The sequence below is a fragment of the Amborella trichopoda genome, chromosome 12 (assembly GCF_054954075.1).
Source record: "Amborella trichopoda isolate Santa Cruz 75 chromosome 12, AtrichopodaSantaCruz75HAP2 v2.0, whole genome shotgun sequence".
Classification (NCBI taxonomy): Eukaryota; Viridiplantae; Streptophyta; class Magnoliopsida; order Amborellales; family Amborellaceae; genus Amborella; species Amborella trichopoda.
Genome location: NC_142347.1, coordinates 49,414,730 through 49,438,602, shown reverse-complemented (window position 1 = coordinate 49,438,602; position 23,873 = coordinate 49,414,730). Strand labels below are relative to the sequence as shown.

The 23,873-nt window shown below is 34.4% G+C and overlaps 1 protein-coding gene across 2 annotated transcripts; it reads left to right on the top strand.

Moving 5' to 3' along the window:
* The first annotated feature begins 5,852 nt into the window (after nt 1-5,852).
* On the top strand, nt 5,853-13,944 carry EIF3C (eukaryotic translation initiation factor 3C). Of its 2 annotated transcripts, none has more exons than XM_006845742.4 (4): nt 5,853-6,035; nt 6,123-6,175; nt 6,650-8,494; nt 12,544-13,944. In XM_006845742.4, the coding sequence occupies exons 2-4, from the start codon at nt 6,149-6,151 to the stop codon at nt 13,534-13,536; spliced, it is 2,865 nt and encodes a 954-aa protein (XP_006845805.1). In that variant the 5' UTR covers nt 5,853-6,035; nt 6,123-6,148; the 3' UTR covers nt 13,537-13,944. The 2 variants fall into 2 exon arrangements, with proteins under 2 accessions (XP_006845805.1, XP_088709271.1); XM_088853145.1 differs by having other exon boundaries at nt 6,113-6,175.
* Nucleotides 13,945-23,873: the final 9,929 nt, after the last annotated feature.

Sequence of the window (23,873 nt, the reverse complement as noted above, 5' to 3'; positions counted from 1 at the left end):
TATTTATATATAAAATAGGAAAATTATCAGAAATATATCTTAATTTTAGCCTAATTGAAAAAAACCTCCAACTTTCATAAACCTCATCGACATCATTTTTCTTCATTTTCACTTTTTTTTTTTTACCAAAATAACTTTCATGGTAGTCGTATTACCATAATACATATCGCATTTTATACGGTATTTAAAATACCGTAATAACTTGAAGTAATATTACAGTACTTTAAATACCGTAAAGATCTAACCACATTATACTTCATTTTTATTACCGTAAGAAGTTGAATTTGTGTTACGGCACTCGAAAATGCCGTAATACTATTGACCAATGGTTTAAAAAACAGATCGGTGACCAGATCGGGCTCCCAAAAAACCGTTCCGGATATGCGAATTGGCGATCATGATCGGGAATCGGGTAAATCGGTCAGAGTAAAGCTTAAAAAAAATCCGAAAAAATTATTAAAATTCATTATAAATATAGTTTTTTAAGAATTCAATAAGAAATGAGGGTACTCCATTAAGAATTTTCATGTTTTTGAATGAATATGCGAATATTGATATCTTCTTTCCCTGCATGGACCACCATTCAGCATTTAGTTTACATCACACAAAAGGATAAACATAGAATTATCATGGAATAAGTATATTAACATACATGGACTACAATAAAGCATAAAATTAGTAACATATGATCTAAAAATAAAATGATAGACGACGTTATTGTTCTTCTTGGTCACGCTGGTGCCGTTGATTGAATTCGTTTAACAATTCATTGATTCGATCTAAAAACGAATCATCGATATTAGCAGGCGTCTGACTATTCCCAAATCCCTGAGTGTTAGTGTTTTGTTGTGCTCCCAATCTAAAATCCCCGAAGATTATCCATCCTTCATGCTCACCTGTACTGTCGTGCTCATCCCTACACTGTTGCTGTTGGGACTCGATATGTGAATAATATGGCTGGGATAGGGTGGCCTCAGAATCATCATCTCTCTCATTTTCTCTTTGAATAATATGGATTAAAAAAAAAAAAATAACAAATTTTCAAAAAAATTGATCATGGATTAAAAAAAAAAAATCACAAATTTTCAAAAAATTCTATCATGGATTACAAAAAAAAATTCGATCAAGGATTAAAAAAAAAAATCACAAATTTTCAAAAAATTCTATCATGGATTACAAAAAAAAATTCGATTATGGATTAAAAAAAAAAAAATCACAAATTTTCAAAAAATTCAATCATGGATTACAAAAAATTTGATCATGGATTACATAAAATTCGATCATGGATTACATAAAATTCGATCATGGATTGCAAAAAAAAACAAACAAAAAAAAATAAAAAATTCGATCGTAGATTACAAAAAAAGAAAAAAACAATTCGATCATGGATTACAAAAAATTCAATCATGGATTACAAAAAACTCTATCATGGGTTACAAAAAAAAACAAAAAACAAAAAATTCGATCATGGATTACAAAAAAAAAAACAAACATTTCGATCATGGATTACAAAAAAAAAACAAACATTTCGATCGTGGATTACAAACATTCGATCATAGATTACAGAAAATTCTATCATGGGTTACAAAAAAAAACAAAAAATTTGATCATGGATTACAAGAAAAAAAAGCAAACATTTCGATCATGGATTACAAAAAAGTCGATCATGGATTACAAAAAATTCTATCATGGGTTACAAAAAAAAAAAAAAAAAAAAATTCGATCATGGATTACCAAAAAAAAAAAAAACAATTCGATCATGGATTACAAAAAAATCGATCAAGTATTACAAAAAAATCTATCATGGATTACAAAAAAAAAAAAAAAAAAAAAAAAAAAAAAAAATTCCGTACAGGACTCGCCGATTCCGTACAGTGAATCGGCGAGTCACTGTACAGAATAGTCCGGTTCTCTCTAGAACCGGACGATTCCCGTTTATTTCGCCGATTCGATCCGTCCATGGGGATTCCCGAGTCGAACCGGGCGAGTTTGGTTCGACTCGGCGTTTTTTTAACACTGCTATTGACTCTTATAAACCTTAACCTAAAACCATTTTCTCATTTACGGTTCTGTTTTTACCATTTTAGGGCTTTACTCTTCTTCTCCACCTCAAGATTTTTGGCATTCAATCTCCCACGGGGTCTCTCTCTCCCTCAGTTCTGTTACCTCATCTGATCATTGAGGTTTTGTTTAGTACTTTGTAGCCTTTCAACCAATTAATGGTAAATATGTCGTATATTGTCAATTTTAAGTTTATTTATCTCCCTTTCATAGTTTCTAATCGGGTTTAGCACTTTCTCTCTATATAGTGTTATCATGAAGTGGTAAATTGACATGAATCTTCATGATCGATTCTTTTTTTTTAATTGATTTGCTTCAAAAAATTAATGATATGGCTGACAGTAGCCGCAAATAATGTTATGTACAAGTATCTGGACTCTATAGCCTCCATAAACCTTGAAAAGTTTTAGAGAGAGAGAGAGAGAGAGAGAGTTATCTATTGTTTTTTAGCTTCTTTTGAAATGGGATTTTGTTGATGGTATTGTTTAAATAAATGATCTATACTATTTTGGGTTGATATGGCTTTGATTACGAGTTAAAAATAAACATGAAATTACTCCACTTTAAAATTTATTGTTTATTCAATTATTCTTGAGTAGTAATCATGCTCGTCAAACCAGGATGCTCTATATTATATCAATAACATTTTTGCAGCAAATCTATGATTTCTTTATCATGACAGATCTTCATAATTATCCATAAAAATACATATGAAAGTGATTTCCTGTTTGCCTTGTTAGTTAAACTTTGTGTCTCAATTATGATTGAATGTAGTTAAACTTTGTGTCCCAATTATGATTGAATGAGTTTCTTTTACTAATTGTTTTTTTACTTTGTCATATCCTTGGTCAGGTGTCTCATAGACTAGTAGTAGTCTATTTACCATGAGTTTGTTATTTATGATAGCTTTTTGAACAGGGATCATGACAGAAGATGCACCCTACCCTGGAGATGTATGTACAATTGTTTTAAATTATATTATTTGTCTATCATGATGGTTAATCAATTTATTTAATTTAGTATTTGAACTCACAAATTCCATTTCAGGATCGGGAAAATCCCCTCAAGATTGATGAGAAGGCCAATATAGTTTCTTTATTGCATTTAACAAATAATGATTAAATCGATTTGTTTAGGAGATCAAGATTGTATTCTCTGACCATAGTACTGATGACTCATCATGACCGTGGCACATTGTCGACTATGATCGAGAGGTGGCGCATAGAGATGAACACTTGGCACTTTAATGTAGACATCAGAGAGATGATGCCTATTATTGAAAATGTATAGAAAATTATCCGTTTAAGGGTGACTAGTATAGCCGTAACACTTAGGAGAGTGGAGAAGTACGATGATTATGTAGTCAACATGATATGACAGCTGCCGCTTGGTGGTAACTATTATATTATTCGGTTGACATGGTTGACGAATACTTTCAAATAGTTGCCACTGAACTATAACCATACCACCTTTTTACGACACACACCTGTGCCTACCTCCTATATCTAGTTGGTTGCACAATCTTTATGGATTTCACAGCTGGTACGATGCCTACAATATATTTACAGCTTTTTTAGTATATAGAAGTAGTTGGTCAGTATGCATGGGGTACAGTTGCCTTAGCCTTGGCTTGTTAAAAGTTGTTCGTCCTAGTCATCAATACTTAAGAGGATCAACTGCCATTTTTATTGGTAATGCTAGTATATTAATGTTTTGAAAGTTTTTTTTTAAGTTTGATAGATATTTTTTGTTGTAATACTTATTTTGTATACATGCATTTCAGTGCTGGGCGTACAAGCATTTCAAATTGTTACGCCCAATTTATAAAGAATTAAAGGCATGGCAACCTAGATCCCTCAGGTGGGCATCTCCTAGATAATTAGATAACTCTCACAACTTCTGTCTCGTGGGGGTGACAAGAGATTTGATAACGTATGGATAAATGATGTTAGTATAGAATAGTTACTATTGATTTTGTTTATTTATATTTCAATTAATTTTTGGTGTAGATTATTTAACTTAAAGAGTTTTTTTTTTTTTTTCATAGGTCATATAGACTCCATACAATGATTATTCTGACTTAAGAGAGAAAATTAAAGATGACAGAGATTATGGCCTTATTGTTCGTCAGATTGCTTTGTGTCGCACATACATCATATGTAGACGCATTTGTGAGCGGTACATGCCAGATCTTGCGCTTCGACATTTTAGACTTCATCATCAATACGTATCATATTATTATTATTTGGTAACCCTAAGCCAATATACCTCATAGTCATGGTACTTGTGACATAATTTAATACTTTTGACAGGTGATCATTTACTTAGTCAAATGATGGAATCCCCATAAAAAATATAACCGTCATAGAAAATATATCCATCATTAGATTTCATCTTGAAAAAATCACTAAAGTGAAAAATGATTTTCCCTCAGTTGTCAGCTATTATTATTGCGCAAAGCTTAATCACTGTATAGAAATTTCAAAATACTTATATATAATGAGGAAGTTACATTATAGAGGGACATTAGATTGCAATATAGATGCCACAATATAAATACAAATCTAAAACTTATTTATACGATATTTTAATTAAAAAATTACAATAGCCAACCCAACTACATCAAGTACTATAGAAAAACAACATTATATTTCTTATGGAATGTTCCCATTACAAATCCAAGGAAATAAACGCTTGACGATTTTGATGACATATCTATAAAATAGTGTTGGCATGTATATTTGATACTCACGGATTGGGAAATAGCGCTCAGAGACCTCTTTCAAAGATTGATAAATAGATGAGAGAATATAAAATAGATGAGAGAGATAGAAATGGATAAGAGAGATAGACATAGGAAGGCAAGGAAGATGAGAAAATAGCTGGTTTATGATAAAAAAATTGTAAAAATGGGGTTTTTTGATAAACAAATCATCAACAAAAGAGCGGAAAATAATTACAGTTATTTTTATACTGTATAATAAGTATTACGATAGTTCGAATATTGTAATAACGATTGGAGATATTACGGTAAAATGCGTTAAACATTCTGGTACTTAAAGACTGTATAAAATGCAAAAAAAATTACGATACTTAAAGTACAGTAATGTTTTTTATGGTAATACGCCTACCGTGAATGTTATTTTAGTAAAAAAAAGCCAAAATGAAGAAAAAAGGTGTAGACAAAGTTTATGAAAAGTGTAATTTTTTTTCTCCAATTAGGCTAAAATTAAGCTATATTTATGATATTTTCCCTATAAAATATCGATGAAGTTTTTATAAGGCCTAGGCTTTATGAAAACAAAATAAAGCCTCACCTCAAATCCTCATCCAGAAAGCACATTTGACATCAAAAAGCTCTAAAATTAGTTTCCAACACTGACAATAAATTTTGAAACTAAAAAAATAGTTCAGATCCTACAAATATGTGAACACTTATTTTTAAGAGCGAAATGAACGGTTTAGAAGATTTCTTGTAATATACCCTATTTTTAAAATGAGTAATGATCCTATAAAACTCTCCTATACCCGTGTGTGTAGGACTCTAAAGGATTACTATTAATTTTTGACACGGATCTTTAAAAAAGTTATCACATGAATGTGATACTTAATTTTTTTAAAGATATGTATCAAATATAATGATGATCTTTTAAAGTCCTATATATATAGGTGTGGGATAGTCTCGTAGGATCATTACTCTTTTAAAATTTAAAATACTAATTTTTTTGGACAACCATAACGTTCATGAGATGATCGATTTAAAGAACATTTGAAGTGCACTTTTTGATGAGTTATGAGGTGAGGCTTTATATATTTTGATAGGCCAGCAGCCCTATCAAACATTTAGCCATGATATATAGAGCAGCTTCAAGTAGCTTTCGGGCCTCAGCGGTTATTTTCTTCTAGGGTTAGGGTTTGTGATATAGCTCTTTCTTCCATCTCTCAATTTTTGCGGGTTTCTCTATCTACTTCAGGTATTTCTCTAAGATTTTTGCAGGTTTTTCTCTATCTCCTCAGATTACTCTTTCTAATATTTTACTGATCTCTATAGCGATTTACAGGTTGATTCTAGGATTACTCGCACACCATGGCGACTTCACGTTTCTGGACTCAGGTATGCTCGAGCCTTCTGTTTTTTTTTGTTTTTTTCTCATTCTCTCTCTCGAGACCAGTTCTCAAAGCTGATTTCGTCTCCTTTTCCTCTCTGTCGCTACTGTTTTTTCTCATAACTTGCCCAGTTCACTTCCTCTCAGTGGAGGCATCTTCTCACTCTGATTCCTCTCATTCTCTCTCTGCCTCATCTTTTATCGCCTCACAGCTTTCCCCTACCATTTTCTCCCAGATCATCTTCCGCTACCCTGTGAAGTTTTATTTTTTATTTTTTCCTTGTCAGATAAAAAGATCATCTTCCGCTTGATTTTCACCTGTCCTCACCATATACCTATCTCTCGCTACTCATGGCTCATCTCTCCAATTCGATTTCCCCAACTCCTTACCTCGATCTGATATCCCCTTCTCCTTCTCTCCAATTTAATTTCCCCAACTCCTCACCTCGATCTGATATCCCCTTCTCCTTCTGCTTTATCAGGGAGATAGCGACACAGAGGATGAGGATACAGCCTCTCAGGAATCAATTGACAATGGAGGACCTCCAGGTGATTCAGCAGGGGCAATTGCTCGATCAAAATATATGCAAGGAAATGCCAGTGACTCTGATGATTCTGATGATCAAAGGAGGGTCGTTCGATCTGCAAAGGATAAGAGGTTTGAAGAAATGTCGCAAACGATCGATCAGATGAAAAATGCGATGAAAATCAATGACTGGGTTAGCTTACAAGAATGCTTCGATAAAATTAACAAGCAGCTGGAGAAGGTGATTAGAGTTACTGAATCCGAGCAGGTACCAAAGCTTTACATCAAAGCTTTGGTTATGCTTGAGGATTACCTTGCCGAGGCTTTGGCAAACAAAGATGCAAAGAAAAAGATGAGTAGTAGTAACTTTAGGGCCTTGAATTCAGTCAAGCAAAAGCTCAAGAAAAACAACAAGCAATTTGAGGACCTTATTGAGAAATATAGGGCAGAGGGTCATGGAGAAGAAGATGAACAGGAAGAGGAGGAAGAAGATGAAGACTCGGAATCTGAGTTCATCGAAGATCCTACCAAGGTCCCTACTTTATCGGAGAGTGAAGATGAAGACAAGGATATGGTAGATGATGAAGATGAGGGGGGTTGGGAAAAGAAAAGAAGTAAGAAAGATAAGATGATGGACAAGCAGTTTATGAAGGACCCTAGTGAGATAACATGGGAAACAGTTGATAAGAAGCTTAAAGAAATAGTTGCAGCGAGGGGGAAGAAGGGGACTGGAAGAATTGAACAGGTTGAGCAGCTCACTTTCCTCACCAGGGTTGCAAAAACCCCTGCTCAAAAGCTTGAGATCTTTTTCCATGTGGTTTCTGCCCAATTCGATGTGAATCCGAGTCTTAGTGGCCATATGCAGATAAATGTATGGAAAAAATGCGTCCAAAATGTGCTTTCAATTCTTGATATTTTGGAGCAATACCCAAATATTGTGGTTGATGATACTGTGGAGTCTGACGAGAATGAGACCCAAAAGGATGCAGATTACAAGGGTACAATTCGGGTTTGGGGGAACTTGGTTGCCTTCTTAGAGCGAATGGATAGTGAATTCTTCAAGAGCTTGCAGGGTATTGATCCCCACACTAAGGAATATGTTGAAAGGCTTAGAGATGAGCCTTTGTTCTTTGTGCTTGCACAAAATGTTCAGGATTATTTGCAACGCATTGGCGACACAAAAGGTGCTGCTAAAGTTGCATTGAGAAGAGTTGAGCTTGTGTATTATAAGCCCCAAGAAGTTTATGAAGCAATGAGGAAGTTGGCTGAGCAGCGAATGGATATTTCAGAAGCACCTGCTCAAGCTTCTACAGAGAATGGGGAGATGGAAATTGATGAAGATGGGAAATCTGAGGAACCCCATGTTGGTGGTGAAGAATTTAGAGGACCTCCTGCTTTTGTAGTCACACCTGAGCTTGTTCCTCGAAAGCCCACTTTTCCAGAGAGTAGTCGAGCTTTCATGGATGAATTGGTATCTCTTATCTATAAGTATGGTGATGAGCGCACTAAGGCAAGGGCTATGCTCTGTGATATATATCATCATGCAATTTTGGACGAATTTGCAACTGCTCGCGACTTGTTGTTGATGAGTCACTTGCAAGATGGTGTCCAACACATGGATATTTCGACCCAAATACTTTTCAACAGGGCAATGGCTCAACTTGGTCTCTGTGCTTTTAGGGTGTCTCTCATCTCAGAAGCGCATGGTTGTCTATCTGAGCTTTATGCGGGTGGTAGGGTGAAGGAGCTGCTTGCACAAGGTGTTGCTCAGAGTCGTTACCATGAGAAGACCCCAGAACAAGTAATTTACATTCTCTCCTATTCTTTGCTATGCAATTCTTTGTATATGTTTTTTTATATATCTCTTCGTATATGGGTTTGCTTTTGTTCTTCCCTATCATACATTTTAGATATATGTATTTCGTGTAATGTGTTGGTAAGGACATTACTTCTACCTGATGTCTCCCAACTGAAAACATTACTTGATGCTGCCATATTATTGCACAAAAATTCTTCAAACTTGATCTCCCATTGTTCTATGTATGCGGCATACATGCACACCCACACAAACATACATTTCTCATTTGGTTCTACACTTGCAAATTGCTAATTGTATTAGCTACGTCCCAAGCAGTATGTTGACCTATTTCTAGCTACGTGATGGCTTTAAGCACATCCCTTTGTTTTCTCTTTGGACAAATAGTGTGTTTACTGTACAACCTACACTTTGTCCATGAGGAGTTGTGTTTGGAAGCATCAAGTTTGTTTATTAATTGCAACAAACTTGTTGCACAGTAGAACTTTTGCCTTCAAAATTATGATGATATCCAATTATCCACTACACCCTGTTGATTTAAAGGTTCCCCTGCTATTGCTCCCACCAAATTTGATAATCTTTTGAACTCTCTCCTTTGTTCTATGGGGCTCATTGATAATATTTCAAAGCTACCTGCTGAGTGCCCTTTTATAGAAGGGCCTCCTACTTCTGACCTGAACCAGACTCGCTTTGAGTGCCTACTTACTGCTAAAAAAGGAAAAGTGTTTATAGGTTATTCAGCGCTCACACCTAGTTGTTGGGATTGGGATTGAACCAGATCTGGGATAGGGTATATAACTAGATAGAAGCTCCTGATGGTAGGGATTAGGGTTCATACACCTTTAAATTTGGGGATCTTGAGCTTAATATGTAATGTAGCTAGATCCAAACTCAATTGTGCTTAATGATAAATTATATAGGCAGAGGCTCCATCTGGTTAAAGATCGAGGGCCCTGAGAGCGCTTGACTAGTGTGGTAACATAATCTATATTTCTTTTTCTTTTTTTTTTAAGAATGTAACATAATCTATACTTTTATATTATATAACAATGCTGTGTAGTAATATATTGCTATACCAAACTAGACTACCATGTTATATACTATATTACATTTTACTATATTATACCACTCACTACTATGTCTATATTTAGCGGGTGGGGTCCTACATGTATGATCTTCTAGGGAAGGGGTGTTTCTGTAGTATTTCTGACTTCCAATTTAAAAAAAAAAACAGAAGAGAAATATGCAACCATCATCTAAGAAGGGGGGTTTCTGTGTCTGTGTTGCACTCTAGCCAATCGTGGTTCCAGAAGTGTGGGAAGAAGCTTGTTGGGTGGAAAATTTCATCGAAGATATGCGGCATGTACCAACGGCAGGCAGTAGAGCCTGAAGCCCAGGCAATAGTTTTCCGAGAGTCACCTTCAATTATCAGTCCAGGGCTCCAGAAAGGGTCGAATAGTTTGAGCCCTTTGAGGACGGCAAGCGCCTTTGCTGATTTGGGAATTAGCATGGCCAATGGGTTTCGAGAAAGAGGCCAGGACAGAGCCTTGGTGATTTCGGAGAAGGCCTCCAATTCGATCAAAATTTAGCTTGATTAGGCCATTCTCAGGGGGTCTCCAAAGAGGCGCATGAGAAGGTTGCTGATGATGGGGATGAAGCAAGGCCTGCCAGTTCTGATGGAATGCTGAGGACGGAAAGCCTTTGAATAGGGGGTGATTGGACGCCCAGAATATAACCTGAAATATGCACCCATTGTTTCTTCATTTACTTGAATAACTTTATTTTTTTTGAATAATTTTTAGTTCTTCAAACTATTTTTGATGAATTTCCCAAATTTATAAATACATTAAATTTTTATTGTTATTTCAAAAATTTGAAAGATAAAGTATATATTTTTTATTAAAAAAGATTGCCGAATTTGAAATCTCTTTCCTAACTTAATTTCAATTAATTTTATATTTTTCATTGAATGGCTTTATGCACTTCAATGCACGTGCAAAGCATTTGCATCTGACTAGTAATATATTAAACAAGCTCAAGCCTGAGCTTGTCTTGGCTTGGGCTTGTTTTGATTGATAGACAGGCTGCCCATTTAGGCTTGACTTGGCTTGTCGAGTCACAAAATGTTGCTCAAGCTGCGGTCATTATGAGTTGAGCTGAGCCTCCATGCGATCTGGCTTGGCTTGTTGACATGCTCACTCTGCATGTGTTGTGATTAATTCCATGGCTTTGTTCTCACGAGGAACATACCTAGAAACCTCAACCTTGTATTGTGTACCATTAATCTGTATAGAATTTATCTTCATTTACTTCTAAATCAGAATCTGTATAGAAGTTATTTTCATTTATTTCTCTAAAAAATAGATAAATTTATCTTCATTTACTGAATTACCTTTAAAATATGAAGTTATGGAACTGTTTTCAACTTGGAAATTCAAACATGGGACGGACACCAGGCCGTGTACAATGTGTTGCAAATTAGATGATCCTTGATTCAATCTGTAACCATGGCTGATATCATTTTATGATATGCCTCACCTTCCATGAAGCACTCCCCAGCCGCTGATCAGCTTATGTGTTTAAGTGACTGGGTTCTTATATATTGGTGGCTTTGCTGTCAACCTTAATGAACCCTATTCTTGGAAAACTGATAATAGGGACTCTTATTGGAAGACATGGATCACCATGTCCCATATTCTTGTGGCATTATGTGCATGGTCTTGTTGAGCTTGTGTGCCAGCATTGCAAGGATAGAAACTGATTGAAAAAAATAGATATCACAGATTTATATTGGAATATGTATTTTTATCAGTAAGGTATTGAATTACGTATTTCTTTATTGTACTCAATTCAATTATGAAATATCAGCTTTATGTGTGTGTGCACGTGTGCATTTGTCTGTCTGTGTTCGTGCACATGCACACTCACCTATCCCACTGAAGCATTTTCAGAAGTTTGATTCATTCTTAACTCACTTCCATTGTCAAATTATATGATTTTTTTAAGTACAAAGGATATGTTCCACGCCGTGCTTGTGTTCTGTATCCATGATGGGTGTCTCATGTCCTTATTTGGATTACATTTCTTTTATACAGTTTATTCATTGAATGCATCAAGTGTATTTATGTAGTTGGTTGGTTGGCTATGTTCATATTTTTTTCGTTATATAATTGAATGTACACTGATAGGGCCACTGCTGGTTTGTCTGGTCAATCGGCTCCTTGGCGGTGAGGTTTGTCCTGGTTCCTCCCCCTTTTCCCGCCTGGGAGGCTAGAATGGCCAGGCTATGACTGGTGTGATGAAAACTGAGGCAACCATCCAATCGGATATTTGTTTCTGAAAATTATATAGATTTCATCATATGAATGCATTTACGTACTCCTATGATACTGTTTTCATGACTTCTATAGATTTTATTCATTTGAGAGCATCTATGTCCTGAGTACTGCAATCTGTCTCAGCTGTCCACCCATCTCAATTTGGGATTGATTTTTGTTTTAATTAACAAAATCTATGACATGCACGGACAAGGTTCTTTAGGACTTTTGGGCTATGATGCCCTTTTAATCAAGTGAAGCTATATGCCTACTTTTTATGAAACATAAAGCTATATGCCTACTTGTGACACTAAAACTACGAACATCTGGGTGGCACTGCTTTTGTTGCTCGCTAAGCTAACCTCCTTGATGCAAGAGGCAGCCTGCCAGCCAGCCCTTTGCTGATTGCCATGAATATACTACCAGAACCCACCTTATCAAAGAGAAGTCATAAATCTGAGATGTTCTTTTTTTCTTTTTTTTGGGTTACTTTTTCTTGTGGGTTGGGAAGGGGGGGGGGGGGGGGGGGTAGTTGGAGGGTTGTTTTGGTTCCAATGCTCTTCTCCTGTTTTCTTAATAGGCACCTGAATTTACATCTTCTTTTTTGTTTTTTACACTTTTTTTTGTGTTTTACCACCTTTTTTTCTTCTACATTCCTATCAATGTATTTTTTGTACTAGTAAGATGTATAAGTTTCTCTAATTTTCTCTCTATCAGGAAAAGCTCGAGAGGAGAAGGCAGATGCCATACCACATGCATATCAACCTCGAACTTCTCGAGGCTGTGCACCTGATATGTGCCATGCTCCTTGAGGTCCCGAACATGGCAGCCAACACTCATGATGCCAAGCGCAAGGTCATCAGCAAGACCTTTCGCCGCCTCCTCGAAGTTAGTGAGCGACAGACTTTCACGGGCCCACCTGAGAATGTGCGCGACCATGTCATGGCTGCCACGCGTTCCCTCATCAAGGGTGACTTTCGCAAGGCCTTTGAAGCCATCGAATCCCTAGACATGTGGAAACTCGTAAAGGACCTCCAAACAGTCTTGGGCATGTTAAAGAACAAAATAAAAGATGAGGCCCTAAGAACCTATCTCTTCGCGTACTCTTCGTGCTATCATTCGTTGAGCCTTGATCAATTGACTGCGATGTTCGAGCTCTCGGAGGCCCATGTTCATAGCCTTGTGAGCAAGATGATGATCACTGAAGAGTTGCATGCGAGTTGGCACCAACCCACTCGTTGCCTGGTCTTCCACAACGTTGAGCACACAAGGCTTCAAGCCTTGGCCTCGTTGTATGCTGAGAAGCTCTCGGTCTTCGTGGATAGCAATGAGAGGGCCTTTGAGGCTCGAACAGGGGGTGGGCTCGATGGCCTCCCGTCTAGGAGGAGAGAGGGTCAAGACTATGCAGGGGCGACTGGTGGAAAATGGCAGGCTGATTTCTCGAGTCAAGGGAGACAAGGCGGTTATGGTGCGCGTTCCGCCTATGGTAGAGGTGGGTCTTCTGGTGTCGGTGGTGGTTTCTCTAAGGATAGGGGTGGTCAAGGGAGTAGGGGTGGTGGAGGTTACTCGGCTCCTTACCAGAGTACTCGCTACCAAGATGCATATAGTAGTGTGGGGAGGACACCATACCAGAGTGGTGCTTCTGGAAAGGGATCTCAGATTGATAACACAACTCGCATGGTCAGTTTTTCAAAAGTTGGTCGTGCATAAAAACACCGATACTCTCTTCCATAGTTGGGATTCTGCTTTTTCAACTGTTGAGGCACTTTGCGTTTGGTAAGGTAAAGGACCTGTACTTGTTTTTAACTTAAGAAGTTTTGCACTGAATTGGTCAGCTTTTCAAAGGTTGGTCAAGCTTAGGTCCCTCTCTCTCTCTCTCTCTCTAGTTCTATAACTAAGAGTATTTTGCATTTTGACATTGCAATTGAAAGAGAAGAACTCAGCATCTGGTAAGATGGAGGTTAGGCATTTAATTTTGACTATGTTCTGGCTGTTGCATGTTCAACCGGCCATGTTGATTTCGGTTCCTTATGGTTTGTATGGACACTTTGTATTTCACTCTTCTATTGTTGTCATGGAAGGGATTATGTTATTATCAGTAAAACTTTTGTTAAGAAATGTGCCATGTGATGTTTCATTCTTCATGGGGGTGTTTCATTTTGTGGCGTTGTCGGATTGTTTCCGGCCATTTGCAAAATGAAAAATGGAGATGGTGCTGAATCTTATTCCTGTTATGAGGTGAGTTCTTTGTGCTTCAATACATACGGTACTTATATGAGTGAGCCAACAATATCACACATTTGTTATGACATGGGAAGCATGATGGTATTCATACGAGGGGAAATGGTAGCGGTAGGCTAGTGGGCCTATAACTACATATGAGCCCATGAATTTGGGTTGATTTGATAGGCATGATTATGTTTCGTATTTTAATTTTAATTTTTTTTTCATAATTTTAAATTACGTAAAATTATAAGCCTTTATTCTTCTTATCAAAGTGTATTTAATAAAAATATTAAAAAATAATTTACAAGATATAAATAGATTAAAATACTGTTAAAAAGTTTTGGAGGTATATTGATCAATTTATTTATTACGAAATATTATTTTTGATATTTTTATTGGATTTTTTTATTTTTAAAGAACATGTCTAAAATTTTAAGAGATGTAGATTTATAAAAATAAATAAAAATTTAAATATAAAATACAATTGTGATAATTTGTTCGGTCTAAATTGAATACGGGCCGTTGATCTTATCTGTACATTTTCCTTATACGAGTAGGTCAATTATAATGTCAATGTATTACTTTTTATATGGGAAGTATGATAGAACATTGGTTTGTAACATTTTTATCAACTTTCTCTTAATGTTGTGTATTAATTATAGGAAAAAGTTTATATAAGGATGTAAAATTATAATGTAGAACTACATATGAACCTCAAAAATCTATCGGAACAGGTAATTTTAATGTTGAAAATTTGATTGATCATCTCAACATTAAGATATATGATTAAGAAAAATAAAAATATTTTAAGTCTTACAAATAGTGCATTTTACAATATATTATTTACAACGTCCATTCTCAAGATTTTCATATATTTATAGATCTATTTGATATTAACTATTTTTAAAATTTAAAATTTTATAATTCGATGTAAACATAGATTTTGAGATAACCTTAAAAACATTTTCTATCAAAATTATATACCATGATAAAATTTGAAGGTGCATCTTACCTCTAGAGCTACGGATGCATCCGTATGCCAAGTGCACCCTTAATTATATCTTGGAGAAAAAAAAGCTTTTAGTCGTTTGAGTGAGATTGAGATTGGGTGGGACTCCTTTGATTCTGGATTAGATTCAATGTTGTTTTAAATAACTACGCAACGAATCAACGTTGTTTTAAATTACTACCTAATGACTCGAGACCTGCCTATTTGGATTGGGAATTAATCGAACTGATCACGTTTTCAATAAATATTAAATATAGGGAATTACGCCACTCAATCCTACCTATATTACTCCCATTTAAATTTAATTTAATTTTTTTCTTGCACCATATTGCATTGTTATTCAATCCTAAAGCCCTTTTTTTGCATCATATTTCATTGCATTCTGTTTATTGTTAGTATGTGCAACTGACTGCCTAATTTAAGTGTTTAGGAACTCAAATTTTATTTTTAATGGATCCCAAATTTTGAAATTGAGAAAAACTATCGACCAGGTGATTCTTTGCCGGAGGAACCGTGTATAGTTTGCTTCCATGGGACTACACTCTACGCATCCTCCGATCTACGACCCAAAGGCACCCTCGGACCCCTCGCATAAGTTAGAGAGAGAAATACGTGAAGTGTGGATACCGGTGAAAGTAAGGTTGAAAAAAAAAAACGTATTGGTGACACGAATCGGTCGCACCCATATGCGTGTTGGATCCGGGGAAACGGTGGATCGGATCGGAAGAATTGGCGAGAGAGAGAGAGAGGGAGAGGAGTTTTTTGACTTTTTGGATCGCGTGCTATGCTTGTGCAGGACCATTACTATATATCAACTCTTTCAGCAGGATGACCTAATTGGGTGATTTTTTCGGTTTAAAATTTTAGTAATCCACTTATAATTATATATTTATTTTTATAATAATTTTTTAAAATTATAAGTTATCTAACATTTAGTCACCCTGAAAACATTAGACAAAAAATTAGACAATATCTATTCAATCTTGAGACATTATTTTTCTCTATTGTATAGAGTGTCATTTAGAAATGTTTTAACGGAAGAAATATCAATTAAGGTTAACTCCTTAGAAAATCATCAAAGGGTTGAAAAGATAATAATCTACATTTTGAGGACTTTTCTTTTAAACTTCTATTTCAATAAAATATATCTTAAAAAAAGAAAATTGAGAATTGCTGAAATTGTTCTTATTTGAGATTGAGAAAATTGAACAATTGGGGTTATTTTTTTTGGTAATTACAAGGGCATTTTTTTATTTCTATTGAGGCATTTTTGGGAGTAAAATTTACCAAACTGCCTCTCAATAGTTTTGTCCAGGTAATTTGAAAATTTATATTTTTTGAGATAGTACCTCATTGAAATAGAAATTAAAAAAAAAAACAACCATTATAATTGTGATCTTTTGTTGCTTAAGAGATTCTTCATGGGGTTGTAATGCCTTAATTGATATTTTTATTTTTATTTGTTATTGTTAGTATTAGGACCTGTATGAAGTTCATCATCATCATCCAAGCCTTATCTTAATTATTTGGGATTTGGCTGTATGAATCATATTCCTTCACTCTTCTATATCAAGGGCATGACCCTCAGGAACACCAAAAGTCACCATGTCTTTTTCACTATTTTTTGTTTGAGCATTAACACATGACTTTTATTAACCATAAACAAGTATAGTTACAAGGGGATCGAAATACAAAACATAGGTACCTCTAATGAAATTGGTAATCATCAATGAGCATTGAAAACACCTCCCTTGGCTAAGGAATCTGCTTTACCATTTGCTTCACGAATCTGCGTTAACGTTTGCTTCATGGTAACAATGGAGTATATCAAACTCAAATGATTAAAGGTTGTTATCAATTTCATGAAAAATGGAAGTGAGACTCCAAAGAACTCTCGCTTATCCTTTACACCATGCTATAATATTCACATAATCCCCCTCAATAACCTTTCCTCCATCAAATTTTGAAAGCAGTTTAATTTCCTCTAGTAAACATCTAACTTATGCTCCATTGATTTTTATATTACCACAAGGACCAAAGTAAAACAATAGAATCCTCCCAAGATGATATTTGATAAGCCCCCTAAAACCCTCAATTCCTAAATTTCCAAAAGAACTACCATAAAAGTTGAGTGTATAGGTGTTTGAAGGAGGATGATCCATACTGTGTTCCATATTGATATAGCTATGAAGATTAGCTACTTCATGAGGAATCATTATTATAAAGCTTTAGAGAATACCTGCACAGTCCTCATTAGTAGAAAACCAATTTGAAGCCAATACTAATATATTTGATTAAAGGATAGATTTTTCTAACACAACTCCCGAAAAGACTCTTCGCTCTTTTGCCAAATTCCCCAAAGTACATACTTTCACTACTTCTATCAATATACTTTTGAATTTTATCCTTATACTTTTTGAGCCTTTTACTTAAACCAAATCATATCTCTTAATCGATGTTGTTTTAGGTCTACAATGCACATGGCCAGTTCACTTAATTCTAATTTCCCTCATCTTATTGCATCATATATATATATATATATATATATATGGATATTCTAAACTTCACAACCCTTCAAATTACAAAGGTTCAAGATAGAGAGGGTTGTGAATGGTGGATTTATTAATTTTGTAGTCTATTTCCTTAAAAAAGTTTCTTTTATAGGGTAATTTTTTAAATATTACTACAAAATATAGGGTACTTCTGTCATCTCCATAAGGGGTAAAATTGAAATTTTAACTAAAGAACAAAGGCACTATACAAATTAAGTGTTGAAAATTTCAAATTTCAAATTTGCTCTTGCTTAATGGTAAAGTTACCTATTTAAATAATTTTTAAATAAAAAATAATAATTATTGTGATAAATACACCCATCACAACCCCTTCTAACTTCAATTTTTATATTTTGAGGGGTTGTTAATTCTAGATAAACCTATATATATATGTGAAAAATGCTAGGGTGAGCCCACTAGCTCATGGTATTGTATAAGCCCAATAGTCTCGATTGAATCTCAGCAGATCAGACGATCATGACCGTATATCGGTAATATAATTTTACTATTTTTTATATAAATTCAAATAGAATGAAATTTTGAGAATAAACTCTCATCATCCAGGCGCACCTAATAAAAATATTTTTTTAAAAATAATTTACATAAAATACATTGACCAAAATACCTCTAGAAAAATTTAAGGGTATTTTGGTTAATTAAATTTATGCAAATTATTTTTTTGATATTTTTATTAGATTCTTATTGAAGAATAGATGTTCCAAATTTCAAATAATTTAGATTTGTAAAAAAAAAAATTAAAATTCAATTACGAAATACAATCATTGGATCGGTTCAGATTCAATCTGGGCCGTTGGGCTTACACTGTTCTATGAGCCAATTGACTAACATGAGCTTTTTCTTATGTATAGGAAGATGCTAGGGTGAGCCCACTAACTCATAGAATAGTATAAGCCTAATGGCCCCGTATGTAACAGGCCGCTGTGTCCCAACTAGTGTTCGCAACATGGGGCTTGGAGCGGTTAGAACTGGAACTGGTTTGGTCCGATAGATTTTTTTTTAAATGGGTCAAAAAACCCTGAATGTTTTTTTAAAATAGAAAAATATAGATTAAGTGTATACTATCTTATTACCTATATTTATCTTAAAAAAAAAATCAAAACAACTTGTTGCTGAAAATCTGCAATCAAGCTCCTAACTTGTTGAAAATATACAATTTAAGCTGCTCTAAAAAATCTCCTAAAACCAAAACCAAAATACACAGCATTTCTGATATACAATAACCTTATAATCATCCACCAACAATAAGCTAAACCTAAATGATTTTTAAAAGAAGAAATAAAAAAAAAAAAAATTCCATATAACTAACACATGAACAATGGTTTCTAAAAAATTTAATCTCGTATTTAGTTTAAAAAAAGCACTGGTTTCTAAGTTGTTAAGATCCATTGAAACCAATATAAACTATAATTCACAAAAATCGATTAAAACCCATACAAACAACATAAGATTACACAAAACCATCAACTAAATATGCTTATCAAAATGATAAATGCTAATGCACTTATGCCTCCAAGAATGGCTTGCAATGAAACAAAAAATACTCTCCAATAATAAATCACTGAGAATAACCAAATTAATTAACATATCAAGTATACAAACAACACATTTTTAGTGTGTTATTTCAATTTTAAAAAGTACTTTTTTGCAGTATGATTGTTTTAGGCTTTTAGCTATATAAAGTGGTAAAAAAAATACTCGAGCAACTCAAAAATCATATTAAAAAAAACACCGAATGAAAAATCACATGAAATTCATACATGTGATCTCAGCTGTAAAAATCAATCACCAAATCGAGTACAAAATCAAGCAGTTGGTGGCTGTTTTTCAACTCAGTTTAAAAAAATTGAGTCAATGCCCTAATCTTTCAAAATCGAGCATCATATCTCAAATTTTCAATAAAATTAGGACTTGAATCTTTTGATTAACTCCATGATCTACAAAAGCCTTGGAATTTGATTGATAAACAACCAAAAACAAATAAACAACCTGGAGCATGACAGATTTTTTCAACTCAGTTCTAAATAACTGAGTCACTGCCTAATCACTCCAAATTGAGCTCCAAATTTTGGATTTTCAATAAAATTAGGAGTAGAATCTACTGATTAACTCTATTATCTACAAAAATCATGGATTTTGATTGATAAAAATCCAAAAAAGAGGCCACAATTTGCGATATGGTGGATTTTTTGAAAGTAGGTTTGAAAAACTGAGTGGATGCCCTAATCACTCTAAATCAAGGTCCAAATCTCTTATTTTAAATGAAATTGGGAGTAGAATATATTGATCAACAAAAGCCATAGATTTGTATAAAAATAAAAAAATGAGGCCATTGGCGGGTTTTTTTCAAAACACGAAGAACACAAAAATAGCGGCCCAACAATTCAAATTGCGGTGTGTTTCTGGTTGAAATCATTCATTTTATACTATTATATCAATAATTTACTGAAAATTCTTGAAAAAGGCTAAAAAGTACAAAAAATCGAATAAAAAAATAATCCAACAAAAACCCAAGTTGCATAATATAACAGGTACATATACAAATAATGGTGTACCGATAAATAACGGGCGTTATTTCAATGTTTTAACGTTATTTGGGCGTTATTTCAAAAACCGGTCCGATTAGGTAAAAAACCGCCCAATTAGCTTGAAAAACAGTCGGTTTGTGTAGATTCCAGGTGGTTTTGGTCTAGAAATTTTTTGGGGTGTTACATATGCTTATTAGAACACCTAAATCAGGACTAACCCGAACTTTGAAGATATCGGTTCCATTCTAATCGGCCGGTTCCGATTTGAGCCAACCATTTTTTCCAACACTAGTCCCAATATCCAACATTTGTTTTTATTCAAGTACAGTGGGTGAATACAACCTTGCATTGGATCATTGCTCTTTTTCTTTTTTCCGTTGTTTAAGTTGATTGTTGGGTTGAGTAGATTTCATCAATAAATTTTGTGTTTCAAAAGTTCTCCAAGTCAAGAGTTTTGTCCGAAAGAGCAAATATACAGTTCACTATCACATAAGCATGAAGCTTTTCCAAAATTTTTTTTTGCAGAACTAAGGCTGTCATCAGAGTTTTGTGTGGTCTGTTCGTTGAAAATGCAATTTTGTCGCTTTAATTATGAGCAGCTCCATGTTCTAAATTAGTAAAAAGTTTATACAAGGTTACAACTTTATATTATAGAAATAAGGTGCATCTCAAAAATCTTGTAGAAAATAACTTTTTGAAGTTAGAAAATCTAGAGCTTTAAAGTTGGAAAACGTTCCAATTGATCATATCAACCTCAAGATCTATAGATATAAAGAAAAGTAAATATTTCAAGTCCTAAAAACAATATAATTTATAGCAAGTTATCTTGATCGCCTATTTAAAGATTTTCAAGTATTCATTGATATGTTGGATCTATACTGTTTTTTGGAATTTTCAAACCATTATTAGGTTTCTAACACCAAAACTACATCTGTTAGAAAAAATTAAGGGGAAATATCCTCATACTTCTTATTTTTGGTTTTCATATCTCAATAAATCCAAAAATTTAAAATATATTTCCTAACCCCGAACTAACTTTACCTACTTTTAGTTATTTTTTTAGCCTAACAAATATAAAAAAGACATACTCATTCTAAGCCTTTCGTTTCTTTACGTGATATATTCCCCCAAACTTTATCTCTTTCTCTCTTTTCCTTGAGATTTTTCTAAACCCCTTCTCTCTTTCTCTGTGTATTTTCCCCCACTTTCTCTCTCTAGGTCTCTCGCTCTCTCTCTCATTACAGACACAGTCTACATACAATTAATCATCCATACAAATAATCTCCAACCAATCAATAGAAGAAATACACATAAATCAAGCAAATATAACCATACAAATAATATCCAACCAATCAATAGAAAAAATATACATAAATCAAGCAAATATAAAAAATAAATAAACCATGGAGAGAGAGCGTATGGGAAAATAGGGAGAGAGAGAGAGGGGCTTTGGGAAAAGTCATGGAGAGAGAGATTTAAGGGAAAATCACATGAATAGAGAGAAAGGATGGTGTTTAGAAATGATAAGTCTTTATTATATTTGTTTGAGACAAAAAAATAGGTTTAAAGGGGATAAAGTTAGCTTAAGGGGTTAGAAGATATAAGACTTATAATTTCTATGACCTAATATATATTTTGAAACCTTGAGTCTATTGAGATATAAAACTTAAAAATGAAAAGTATGGAGATATTTTCCCAAAAATTAAAAGTGTGTCTCACTTAGATAATATGAGGTAGACACCCTGTACAAAATTTACCCTTTAAATTAGGATGAAGTTTCTATAGGGCCAAGTCTTTATGAAAACAGAATAAAGTCTCACCTCAAATCCTCATCCGAAAAGTACTTTTGGCATCGAAAATCTTCATGATAGTTCTAAAATTAATTTCCAACACCAACAAAAAATTTTGAAACTGAAAAAATAGTATGTATCTTGTAGATCAGTGAACACTTATTTTTAGGGCAAAATAGATGGTTTAGATGATTTGTTGCAATATACCTTATTATTAAAATTTGAAATCTTAATTTTTTTGCACAACCATAATGTTCAAGCTGAGATGATCAACACTTGAATTGCAATTTTTTATGAGTTATGAGGTGAGGCTTTATTTATTTTGATCAACCCATTTTACTTTACATTATAGTCAAGGTCAATAAATATTTGTTGCTTGGTGAGATATATTGATTTACTCCAAGATTTATCTATATCCCATTGCATTAGGAGCAAACAGGGAAAAATATTTGCCCCTTTCAAAAGCTATTTAGGTTAAGAATGCTAAATAATGTAGCCATCGTTTATTTATGTTAAAGAAGGTCAGAGTCACTTTGAGTTGTTAGAAGTGGAATCGGATGGCTGAGCATGTACCGCTAATGGCTCAAAAGTGTGCCACTAACTATACTCCACTTTCCAACAAAAGTTTTTGCCCTCCTACAGAGAAATGACGCACATCAACCGTCCCATTTTTCATCCAAGCCCTGTGGGCGCTTGTGAGGACTGTGTACGATCTTTACAATTCCTTCTTTTTTTTTCACTTTATCCTATGTGTAGAATTGTTTATTGTAATATTTTGACTTCAACTTTATTTTAGTAGAGAAGTGGGAGGTTTCACTTTGATTATTTCTTTTTGGTTTCATCAGCAGAAGCATAGGATTCTTTCCTTGATTTGTTGCCGAGTCTCCACTCTAAACTACCTCAAAAGCAAGAGCAAAAGTAACACGCATGCTTTTCACATGGAGAAAGAGAGAGAGAGAGAGGCTGCTATTGACAAGAGAGAGGGGGAGTGCATATTTGCTATTGAATGTGTGTGTGAGAGAGAGGGAGAGACTTGAATATGTGTGATTTGTATTAGGCTGAGGCTCTAAACAATCAAAGTAAAGCGTATCTATAAGTAGTGTTGAAAATGATTTTTTTTTTTAAAAAAAATCTTTGTGATGGTGTGAAAAGTTATTTTTGTCTCCAATTATAAAATTCAGAATTTAAAAAATTGTGTAGCTCGAACAGATGTATGAACATTCGAAAATACCGAGAATCAACCGCTCAAATATGTTTTACAAGATGAACTATTTCCCAGACTTAAAACCTATTTTCTTTTAGTATTCAATTTGAAGGGGTTTTGATATCAAAACAACACCTTCTAGTGAATTTTTGAGATGCGTCTTAATTTAATTGCTTAGGTTTCTTATTTTAGAGAAAGAGAGAGAGAGAGAGGGGGAGAGGCTAATTTGCTTTGGAATGAGGGGCCATGAGAAAATGTTTTATGAGATTTGGTGTAGCTTTACAACTTTATCTTTTGATAGTGGGAATACAGTGCTCCCCCTTTCCCAGGCACCAAGACGCTTCATTCCCATTTCAATATTGTTCCCCCCCACCCTTTTGAAGAGAGAGAAAATATGGACTATTGCTCTCATACAGCTTTACAACTTTGTTTATTGAGAGACCTTTTATGGTATTTATCTCACAATAATGTTTTTATTGAAATGGAGAGGGGACCCGCCTCCCCAACTTTAAGAAAGAGAAAATTATGATTAGAGAGAGAGTAATGAATCCATTATAAGTTGAGGAAAGAGAGTCATTGATTGGAGAGAGAACCAAGCAAGATTGAAATACATGGACGGTAAATCTATGGACATAAGGGAGAGCACACTTTCTCTCTCCTCTTTATTGTCTCCATCTCTCAAATAGGATTTAGGACCATAGGATTATAAGCCATGTGCGT